Genomic DNA, 12,010 nt, shown 5'->3' on the forward strand with positions numbered 1-12,010 from the left:
AATGAAAGACAGTGCTGTATAAGCATCTACAAAAGCTCTCATTAGCAGAGCTTTGTTTGACAGCTCTGTCAGGATGACAGAGTAGAGGCAGTGTATCTGTACTGCTCATTCCCAAAGCTCAGTGTAGTCCACCACTTACACTGCAGACTGCCTGTAGAACCTCTGCTGATCCAATGACGAGCCTGCTGTTCGGATGCCACTGGCTGCCCAATCCCTTTAAAAGACAGCTAAAAATATAACTTCTTAATGTTAGCTTTAATCTTATGTTTTTGTGACGGCATAATTCTTCATGAAACAATTGCTGCCACTGTTTATACGAGTACTTAGTAATGGCTGGAAAAGGAATTTGAATCTCATATGTGACACCCTGCTTTCACTACAAAAGTTCTAACATCACCCTTGTAAAACTCTACTTACTTAAAACTCTACTAACATCTACCCTTGTAAAGCTCTACAGCGCTGTAACACCTGCTCCTGTTCAACTTCCACATCGCTACAATGCAGCTCTGAAGCAAGAACACGATCAGTTACTGGGAAAACAACCAGACTGCTGTAAACTGAAAAGCAATTCAGTACCACATTAGGGGAATTTTATTTCAGAATAAAGCACAGCTAGAATAGGAAACAATCAGAGACAGGAGAAATTGAAGGGCTTGCTTTGGAGTAAATCAGAAGCATTTTTCCAAAGCGTAGGGATACAACGAACACACTTGTGTTGGGGTTCTCTTAGAAGCATGTTACACCTCATTGGTTCTATGGCTGATCTCAACACGACGCACGTAACTCACTTCCTAAACCAGGAGACTGCAATTATACTGGAAGAGCAGAAGCTGAGGTAATTACTGCCTAGAAAGCTTTCTTACAGTCACTTGATATCCCACAAGTTTTTCTGGTGCTCGACACCACCTTGTTGAGGAGGCCACCAATTTGAAAGTCAAATTCAAGGAGCCAGGGAACAGAACGCATGTCCACGTTTCTTTTAATTTTGCTCAGAAATATAAAAGTGCAGGTTCTGTAAATTAACAACATTTACAGTACGTCACAATAAATATGCCACTTGGTGACATCTATAAATCCTAGTTATTTATTTGAAATGAGCCATATTGAGATAAAAACTGCATCAACATCAACAAAAAAAAAACCAAAAACCTGACTCGGTAAAGATATTCTTAACATGTTAACTAGCAAGATGCATATCCTATTATTGCTATTAGACCATGCCTCCGAGTTCCCAAGTATAAAAACGTGATCGGTTTGCACAAAATACAGTAGAGATTTTGCTCATCACAGGCACAATCTAACATAGAAAATAAAGGTGACGTTTACGGAGCAGGAGATTCTCCCATGGAGGGAGGAGAAAAAAAAAAAGTTACAGAAACCGACGGTTCCATTTCAGTGACCATTTGCTAAATCCACAGAGAAGCTGCAACTTGCACAGAGATAAAACCTTTACATGAATACAGAGCGTCTTTTTGGACTCACTCGTGGCCCAGTGAGCAGAACAGGCTTTGTAATCAAGTTTACTACGGTTTGCTACCTCCAATGTTTGTAGACCCCAGGCATCCCAATAACCGATCACATGCAGGTGCTTTGTGTCCTGAATAACCCAGGTTCGTGGTATACTTAAGCAGTGTGTTTTAAAGGAGTTTTGCCATTAAATGCACTGTTTCTATCTATTTACCCGGAGCGGACTGTGTCTCTGACACCAAATATTAAAAGGTAGGACAAAATAAGATTTCAAGTACACCAAAGACCTTTCTTGAAAGTTATCATTTGGATTCTAAGAATTTGCTATGTATATACAGACACAACATACTGTTCTCTACTCAGTTCTTATTTGGGTTGACCAACTCAAGAAGTCTGAACACTCCTTTGTGATTCAATATTACTGACTAAATGGAATAGAAAAGCCAACAGCGTTGCCTCCATTTTAGACAAATAAACTCTCCTTCAGGAACTGCAACAGAAGAGTGTAAGCGCTCTAGGAGTGCAACCCATTTCCTTTGGCCTACCAAATCCAGCATTACTTTTCCCCTCATGTCAGCCTTGCTTTAGATGCAACCTCAAAAGCAAGTCAATGAAGGTTAGATGTGGGGCAAGGTATGAAACCTTGGCAACACAGCAACGTCTTCTGCACCAAGTTATTAAAAAAAGAAAAACATTTAAGCTAAGGAACTGTTTAAGGCAACCTGACCAAAGCAAAAATAAGGCTTTTCGAGAATGATTTCCAAAGATGTCCAGTTTTCTTAGCTTTGCAAATTAACATGATTCAATTGGCTTCCTGGTCAGATTTCCACTCACAAGTTACTTTAAAAATGTATTTACCTTCTAGGTAATGATACTAACTGAATACAGAACATAGGGAGATGCTACAGACAAAGTGTTTTTGGTTTTGTTTTAAAAAGCTACAAATGAGGACACAGATGGCCAGTAGTAAGAAAAGAGAATACATCTATGTGAATCGTGATGTAAGTTTCAAGCTCTCAGAGGCACTTCAGTACCTCAACACCACAATTTGGGGATATCATATAGAGACTTAAGATAGCACAGCATTGGTAAAACTACAAAAAAACAGGGCTGGAGGTGGGCGGTGGGTGTATTGTTTTGTCTGTTTTAATAGCTGTAAAAGTCACTGCGATAGAGGTTTAGCAGCTCCAATGGAAAACACGTAAAATTACTGTATGTGGCCTGCTTAACTGAATGCGCTGGTCAGGATATTAAGAGCAAAATGAAAATCACCCTCACTGTAATTACAAATAAAGCAAAGTATTTGGCTGGAATGTACCGGAATCAAAGATCCTACGCGTTGATAGAATTTATATCAGAAATAGGAGCCGAGTTGAAAGGGGAAGCAACAAAAAATGGAAAGGGGATGGGAGATTTTAAATTGGCAAATTATTCATCATGAATTCAATGAAATGAACCTCTAAAATTCAGCAAGATCTGCTCTTTGTGGCTATATGGTTTTCCTTCTCTTGTGTTTTGGCTAATGCTTCAAGAAAGTAAGTGTTCTGCCCGCTCCCTTCTTCAACATTCGTACCACCTACTTTTACTGTATGCTAATCAAAACAGAAACACTCCCCCTTTAGCATATTTTAGATTTAAATCTACTTTAAAATGTTTTTTAAAAAAAAAAAAATCCCATCTGCCAACACTGAAGTAAGCCGTGTGCTTGTTTAGGCTCCCCCGATGAGTCGCTTAATAACTGTGTTCCCCTTGGTTTAAACAATCTGAAAAGTTAAAATACGCAAGGTCACTTAACCTTCTGCTTGGTTGATTTACTTTCAGTTGAAATTGTAGTATTTTACTAAGCCGTACCAACTCTTAAACATACTATGAAAGTGTCTCTGGCACAAGTGGTTTCCAGAAGAAAAGCTGGTCTTCCCAACAGCCATTTCCTTCTGCTTCGTCCTAAAGTGCAGAAACTGTGGGAATGGACAACACAACTCCCGTCCATCACTGTGGAACAACTTCCCTTAGAGAGGCTAAGGCTGCATGGATGCGGACGTGCAATCTGTTCTCAAAGTCATAGCCTGTGAATTCCTCCTGAAATGAAAAAGAAAAGCAGGCAAATATTAGTTTCCTTCACTTTAGGATAGGAAAACAAGTTTACTAATAGTGCTTAAGAGGTCAGGCTACAAAACAGACTGATGAAGTGGAGATTCTGTATTGCTATTCATACCTCTGGCTTACAAAAGATCTAAGTTGGTGAAAAGAGCAGAAAGCTTCAATTTTCAACGTGTTGTTTGGATCCTATTCAGTTTAACACTACCTGGAAAATTATGCAAGTCTTACAGCTCAAGAAAGACCCCAACACACCCAAGTCAGGGACCAGAGGGAACACATACGCAGGGGTGAGCTGCTGTTTTCAAACTTTTACTGCTGAATCTTAGCCGAAACATTGGTAAAGCTGTAACAGTCCAGCAGAGGTCACCACTGTGAGCTCTGTACTATTACTGACCTATAAGCACTTACCTACAAAACACAAGTGCACTTCATATACATAAATATACACCAACTAAGTTAGCATTGTAGATTACAGGTGATGGACACTGACGAAAAAAACAAACCAGATCACCACAACTTCTCAGATACCCTCAGAATGCTAAGTGTGATGTGCCACAGTTTTTACCTTGGCTTGGAGAAGTAAGGTTTTGCCTCTTGGCACCGTCTACAAAAAGAAAAGGCGCTGCATTAGAATTGCACTGCAAACGTTTCAGAACATACCTCAAACATACAGCCTAGGCAGTCTAGAATAGCATCTCTACCTTGAAAACAAGGTATTATTTCTTATTATAGAGAACTTCTTTAATTGAAAGTATTGCAAATAACTATCAAAGTACCAAATAAGAAACAGAAAAAATTAAGTTTTCTCTTTCAGTAATACCTGGCTATAGTCTTATTTATTTACATCAGTTAAGTTACATTTGCAGTGTATAAACCATCTACAAAAAAGTTCTTATTATTGACATAGCCACACTAAAATCTCAATTAAATGGTTCTAATCAGGTTAATTTAACAGAGATGAATAGGATTGTATGACAGAGCCAACATATAATTGTGAGTCATTTCAAAGTAACATACATTTAATAACAGCGTGCTTTTTATACTACAATGCATAGCCTTCAATACACTTTCTTCTTTTACATAGTCATTACAGAGCTCTCAGATATGAATTGCACGATATCTCAAGCTAGTGAGTGCAATCTTCTAAAAACAGCACCACTTACCCCTAATTCTAGCTCCTGCTTCTCCCCACCCAACCCCATCTCACATAAGATAAGCAGCATTTGTTTCCTCACTAAGTGTCACAAGAGAAGGCTTCCTTCACACACTAAGTGCTATTTACCACAACAGCTACAAGCCAAGGCTTCTTCAGCCCCCAAACACCCAAAGCAAAGCCAGTTAACTGTGTGCAAATGCTATTTATAAAGCAAGAAGGAAAACGGAATGTTCCTAATACTCAGAGCCTTCAGATAATTTCACGATCTGCCACCCTTCTACTTAGCAGCAGTTGCAACAAACGTAAACTTTTCGGTGAGAAGGAATAAATAATAAATCAAAATACGGTGCTTTGCTCATCAAAATTCTTGCTTCAGTGCTGACTGCCCATAAACATCACAGCTACAGAAAGACAGAAGGTTTACTCGCGTTTATTTAACTGCTATAGAACTGTACCACCAACAATCAGGAATGTAGCAACTCCCCTGAAGAATCCCAGAGAGCCTAATAATTTATGTGAGAATAAAACCGCGTCACAACTAAGTACGGCATTACAGTGTTCACAACAGATACATTAAGCTTCTCACCCATAAACTTTGTTTCACTGTTTGTACAGTGCTACGCTGATTCTGCACCACACTTGTTTTATTCTTTTCTTACAGAGTTTAGAAGTAGGTGATACCGTTACCTCTGGATTGTCTAACAGAAGACAGCCAAGCTCATAGCAGGCATATGGCTGGATGTACAAGTTGTTTTGCCGGCACAGTTCGTCTTTAGCAGCCTGCTGAAAGTACTATAAAAAGAAAAGGAAAAAAAAAAGACTGAAACAACGTCTTAAAATGGAAGATCCAATCACTTAAAAATCCAAAAGTACCTTTCAACTTCAAGCATTTGAAATTAGCCCAAGTAACACGAGAATACGTTAGCATTTCCAATGGCACACATTCTTTAAGCAAGCACAGGGAGGTTTTCGCTAACGCTACTGAATCGAGGCAGAATTATTTGTTTGCATTTTTTTGCCAAGCAATATGTTGACCACGTCAAGGTTTTTCCAACATTATATTCTAAACTACTAAGGCCTAACAAGGAACTTTAACTTTGGAGATTAAGTACATGGATTGTTTAAACTACTGCTGAGGGCAGGGTGGGAGGGAGATGTAATACAGCTCTCTAGTTCCTAATGTGAATTGTATTCAGTCCTGGGGAGGGAAGGGAAAACAGAAGTTCTGCCTGCAGTAGCAGAACTATTATTTTGCATTTGCTAATTATCACACCTCTTAGTGTCTAATAGCTCAAAACCTCCAAACAAACAGCACATCCAAGCCTTTAAAGGTCGACCAACAAGTTCTGTGTTTTGTTTTCAAGGTGATTTTCTTTTTGTCGTACAGAGCAAACCCAGCAGCACAAGAACTTTTCCAACCTTCTTCCCAGTTTCCACGTAACTCTTGCTCCATAGGACACGTGAACTGCCTTGCTTGCTCAACATCAGACAATTGCTTTTACAACAGAATGGCCTAATTCAAGATTTGAAAAGAACCCAACGTATTGTGTTGGAATTCATACAACAGACCGATCAATAGCATTGAAAATTAGCAGTTTGCTTAACAGACTTCCTCAACAATATTTACTGATTAATAAAATTAAAGTTCACGAAATACAACTAATGGTATAATTAACAACTTACCTGAACAGCATCTTCAGAATTTCCCAAGCATTTGTGTATGGCACCAAGAAGCAAATTCCTCAGACCAACAGCAGATGAATCATCAACATCCTGACAGGCTTAATGAAAACATTCCAATAAACAAACAAGATGGATTGAAATCTTTCCTTAGACAAGAATTGCAATCTACACACTGATTTTTCACTCTTATGACCAAATTCCAGCAGAAAATGTGAGATGGCAATAGCAGTTGACATCAAAGTAATCTGGTTTCTTTTAAATACAACCCATAGAGCAACAAAGCTGGTGAGGAGTCTGGAGCACAGGCCATATGAGGAGAGGCTGAAGGAGCTGGAATTGTTCAGTCTGGAGAAGAGGAGGCTCAGGGGAGACCTTATTGCTCTCTATAACTTCCTAAAGGGAGGCTGTAGTGAGCTGGGGGTTGGCCTCTTCTCTCGTGTCATTAGTGACAGGATCAGAGGGAATGGCTTCAAGCTGCACCAGGGGAGATTTAGGCTGGACATTAGGAAGTATTACTTCTCAGAAAGGGTGGTCAGGCACTGGAATGGACTGCTCAGGGAGGTGGTGGAGTCACTGGCCATGGGGGTATACAAGGATCAATTGGATGTTGTGCTGAGGGACATGGTTTAGTGGGAGCTATTAGTAATAGGTGAACGGTTAGACTGGATGATCTTTTAGGTCTTTTCCAACCCTGGTGATTCTATGATTCTACGATTCTATGATTTTGTGTCAATCTCATCAAGCAATCTGTCATCAATGGTAATGATTCCTTATCAGGGATGAATTGGCCCTCTGAACTCACAAGCAGGCGATGCATTCTTCTCACATGAAGAGAACACATTTCTCTGTTTGTCCTTGAATGATCAGCTAGAAAGTTAAAGTCAAGAAATGATCTACTCCTCCTGGTGTGACTGGCAACTGGGTTATCCCAGACACTGAAAGAAACAACGCACAGTCCGTGGTCCAAGGAAAACAGGGTAAAATATCCAAGCATTTCAGATAAAGTACATCTGTTCTGAACTGAAGACAGTTCAGAAAGACACAGAAATCCACACTGGACGTAAGACACCAGATTAGAGAATTCTGGCATCATAATTCCCAGTGCTGATGAGTAGGTAAGGCTCATTGCTGGGCCAGACTGTGACTCAGCAGCATGGTGCTGTATTCACTGACACACGTAACCATCTCTAGATGAATCAGGCCCCATTTTAATCAGGCTTATTAGCACCAACTCAGAACAGCCATTACATCAATACTAGTTCCACAAGGAACCGTTTACACCTGTCTGCACCATCACTTCTAGAGACCCCAGTAAAACATGGGTGCCTACAGGACTTTTCAACCCTTCAAAAGGAGCTCTGGGAGTCTGGGAACAGTAGAGCTCCTTTAACTTCATATTCTGCCTCATGCAATAAACTCTGCCTGATTTAAACCAGTTCTGCAGTCAGCAAATAAACCACCTATGAGTAACTAAGGCTTGGCTACATTAAGTATTTGGACACAAAGGTAACCCCGGGGAGTCTCTTACAAGTCTCAAGTTCCTTGGTATTTTACTTGCAAAGATACATGTGGATACAGCTTGACCCCTACAAACCAGAGCTCTTAGCCCCAAGGAAAAGTCTGGCAATTCAAATCAGAAAAGTAAACCCACGTTGTCCAAGAAGAAAGGAAACAAAAAAAAAATTACTCCATCATCCCATCGTTCCTGAGATACACGTAACGTACAGCAACATTTTCACTGGGCAGAAAACCTACAACCAAGGACTGCTGATGCAGACCCATCAGTCAGTATCAAGCCTTACAAGAAGCTTATCTCTGAATTTTAATCCATATTGCTACTTCACATTAAAACATGCACCACCGGCTCCCAACTTATAAGAAAGATCTGTATTGTTTTTGAGTGTGCAAGACAGAAGTGCCTACTGCTTGCAAACTTTAAGATTGACTGTTCTATAGGAAAACTACAGGAAAAAAAAAATACCAGGGCCTATTTTTATATGACTAAATCTGATTTTATAAGCCTCACCGTTATGTTCTGGGACTAGTAAATTAGGGATACTAATGCAACTGTTACCACACAAGTTAAATGACCATAGCAAACTGCATACCTCACTTAAAATCACAGAATCATAGAACCACAAGCTTGGAAAGGACCTACAAGATCATCCAGTCCAACCGCCCTCCCATTACTGTAGCTACAGCAAACCACTAACCCATATGTTGTAGCTCCTTATCCAGACGCCTCTTGAACACTGCCAGGGATGGTGACTCCACCACCTCCCTGGGCAGGCTATTCCAGTGCCTGACCACTCTCTGAGAGAAAAAGTTCCTTCTTATGTCCAGTCTAAACCTCATCTGATACAACCTGTGGCCATTTCCTCGGGTCCTGTTTGTTGCCTGCCAGAAAAGGCCAAGCCCCTCCTCATCACAACCTCCCTTCAGGAAGTTATAGAGTGCAATGAGGTCTCCCCTGAGCCTCCTCTTCTTCAGGCTCCCTGAGCTGCTCCTCATAATACTTGTGCTCCAGACCCCTCACCAATTTCGTTGCCCTTCTCTGGACACGTTCCATAAATATAAATAACTGTATCAAGAATCCATATTATACCTTGGCTCATATGTTGTAGGTTGGAGAGGGAACAGTTTGGAAGGGCTTTCCACAAGTATAGCACTTCAATGGATGCCAGGACACAGAGCTCTTTGGTTGGCATTTGTTTTCTGAATCTATCTGCCTGCAAATTAGAAAGAAAGAAGAAAGAGGAAAGATCTGTCATTGGTCCTTCTACAAAGAACATAATACTCACAAACAGTTTATCAAATAGTAACTGTTCCGTGAAAACATCCAACAATTTTCTTAAGAATCACTGTTGGCAATTTAGTTTAAAGCTTAGGACTAATAAAAGACTTTTTATTTAACTTCGGGGTTACACATTGATCAAAATTGGAAGCTGCTTTATTTGCAGCCAAAATTTGTTTTCTTCTGTTTCACAATCCCAACTATGTACTAACTGGATGCTGACACTGCAACATCTGAAAATCCTCAGTTGGGTGATACTCAAATGAAAGAACCATGGCTTTAACTAAATATATATATACAGATATAACATCAAAAAGGACTAGGAAAAACAAAGCTAGAGAGATGATTACAATCACAGAATGGTCTGGGTTGGAAGGGATCTTTAAGATCATCAAGTTCCAACCCCTGCTATAGGCAGGGATAATCCCTCTAGACCAGGTTGCTCACAGCCCCATCCAGCCTGGCCTGAGACCTTTCTCTGAGTATCTGTATCTTTAAATGGTTACTTCAGTTGAAAAGCCAAATCACATTTTGTTTGACGAGGCTTTAAACTACATGAAACTACTTTTTTTTTTCCTCCCCTGAATCGTTCCCATTAATTCAACAAAGTAGGAGAAAACAGATACTTCATTCAAAAAACAAATGATGGTAAAAAATGAAACACGGTTATCAAATTACTGTTGTGAAACAAGTTAGCTTATGCTTAAACCAAACCTTCTTCACTGAAAATTGTTCGATCTGATTATTTTTTCTTTTGAAAAGCTTCTGAACTTCCTTGAACACATTCTGAGCGCCATTGACATCACCGGTGGCTCCTTGACACACTATGACACAGAAACAAAAATGTGTTAACACTGCTGGGATAAGAAAAAAGGGAAAAAAAAGATTAAACATCATGGAGCTATGGGGAAATAAAAGTGCACTTCTGCAAAGGACCTAAAATGGGACTTGATGAACACAGAAATCCCAGCTCTCCCAGGTATGCTCTGAGATCATTAACAAGTCTGTACTGTTTTCCATAGCCATTAAAGGACCTGCTATCACCCAACAGCTAAGGATTTATTAAGTAAATCTTTTCAGTACACTATCAGCTTAGCAACAGGTCGCGTAATAATCGTAGCTGGAGGGCAAGGGCATATACACATGCATTAATGAATTACATAAACACAATTACATAAGTACAGTCTGACAGACAGCTGCATAAGCAGCAGCGAGGAACACACTAAGAGCACTAGCCAACGCCAAAAGTATCGTATCCCGTCATTGATTTATCACTTGCAATCATCGCTGGAAATACTCACCTGCTGTTAAATAAGCGTAATAGCACTGAGACCACCTGGATTCATTCTTAAGCCTTTCAAAGGATTCAAAGGCGTCTTTGAAATTCATCTCTATCATGCTGCACCAGCCTAAAGGGAGAGACCAACGTACTGAAAGCACAGTAATTCAGACGTGGTATAAACATCACTGAAGCATTGCATCTGCTTATGAGAGCTGGAGCTAGCTTAACAATTATATCAGTAACTGGAAAATGTAAAAACAAAACTAATCGATAACACGTTCTAAATCTGCTTTAAATTAGCTGAAAAATACTGAGTTATTTGTGCTATACTAAGCAACAAAGCCAATTCACGCTGACAACAAATCTAAACAGACACCAAAAGCTCTTCCTCAGCTACTACCAGCTCCCTTATTCTTCTTTAACCAGACACACTTAAAGCTTCTCTGCTCTAAAGATTTCCATGCAAACTGAAAGCAGAGAAAAGAATGACAATTTCTGTTGATGTTAATCATTTCCTTCTATCGGTAGCATAAAATGCAACACAAAATATAGGTCCTGCAGTCTCTAAAGCTCCATTAGGATCTATTCATTTTTGACATAAAAATAGCAATTTCATTTTAAACAATCTCCTGCAGGTGAACAGTTTCAGAGAACCTGAAAATTATAAACAATTGTTGAGTGCTATTCAACCAAATAAGATGACAAGATGATTTGATGATCAGAGGGCTGGAGCACCTCTCCTGTGAGGAAAGGTTGAGAGAACTGGGTTTGTTTAGCTTGGAGAAGAGAAGGGCTGGGGAGACCTCACTGTGGCCTTCCAGTACTTGAAGGGAGTGTTTAAACTGGAGGGGGAACAGCTGTTAACAAGGGTGGACAGTAATAGGACAAGGGGAATGGTCTTAAACTGAGACAAGGGAGGTTTAGGTTAGAGATTAGGAGGAAGTTTTTCACACAGAGGGTGGTGATGCACTGGAACAGGTTGCCCAAGGAGGTTGTGGATGCCCCATCCCTGGAGGCATCCAAGGCCAGGCTGGATGTGGTTCTGGGCCGCCTGGTCTGGTGCACACAGCAGGGGTGTTGAAACTGGATGATCACTGTTGTCCTTTTCAACCCAGGCCAGTCTATGATTCACATTATCCAGTCAAGACAACAGCAAACACTCTAAAACCTTTTTTAAATAATCCTAAACAAAACCATTCATTTTCTTTAATGAAGCTATTAGTCAAAACTTTAAAGTGAAATATTTACCTATAAAGATATAAAGATGTAAAGATATCCCATTTACCTATTTCATATAAGCAGACATGTTGAATCTCCCTTTGGTCTGTTGCAAGTTCCAAAGCAGTATGAAACGAAGCCAAGGCACTATTGATTTGACACTAATAAAGGTGAAGAGAGGGGAGAAAAAGTCATATGTCTGAAGTTATCAAAATCATATTATCCATCACATTTTAAAAGAACACAATCAGTTTCACATTAATATGAGTTTAAATACAACGACAGAGTGAAAACAGATAGCACTGCCACA

The 12,010-nt window shown here is 39.9% G+C and overlaps 1 protein-coding gene across 1 annotated transcript in view; it reads right to left on the minus strand.

Moving 5' to 3' along the window:
• Positions 1 to 962: 962 nt before the first annotated feature.
• Positions 963 to 12,010, minus strand: part of TTC39C (tetratricopeptide repeat domain 39C) — a 35,403-nt gene continuing 24,355 nt past the window's right edge. The window contains exons 7-14 of the mRNA XM_072330293.1: positions 11,768 to 11,861; positions 10,502 to 10,609; positions 9,915 to 10,024; positions 9,012 to 9,135; positions 6,407 to 6,504; positions 5,411 to 5,515; positions 4,133 to 4,171; positions 963 to 3,546 (exon numbers count right to left, since the gene is read on the minus strand). Of these exons, the coding sequence (XP_072186394.1) occupies positions 3,457 to 3,546; positions 4,133 to 4,171; positions 5,411 to 5,515; positions 6,407 to 6,504; positions 9,012 to 9,135; positions 9,915 to 10,024; positions 10,502 to 10,609; positions 11,768 to 11,861 (768 nt within the window). The 3' untranslated portion in view covers positions 963 to 3,456. The remainder of the gene's footprint in view (positions 3,547 to 4,132; positions 4,172 to 5,410; positions 5,516 to 6,406; positions 6,505 to 9,011; positions 9,136 to 9,914; positions 10,025 to 10,501; positions 10,610 to 11,767; positions 11,862 to 12,010) is intronic.

The sequence above is a fragment of the Excalfactoria chinensis genome, chromosome 2 (genome assembly GCF_039878825.1).
Source record: "Excalfactoria chinensis isolate bCotChi1 chromosome 2, bCotChi1.hap2, whole genome shotgun sequence".
NCBI classification, from domain to species: domain Eukaryota; kingdom Metazoa; phylum Chordata; class Aves; order Galliformes; family Phasianidae; genus Excalfactoria; species Excalfactoria chinensis.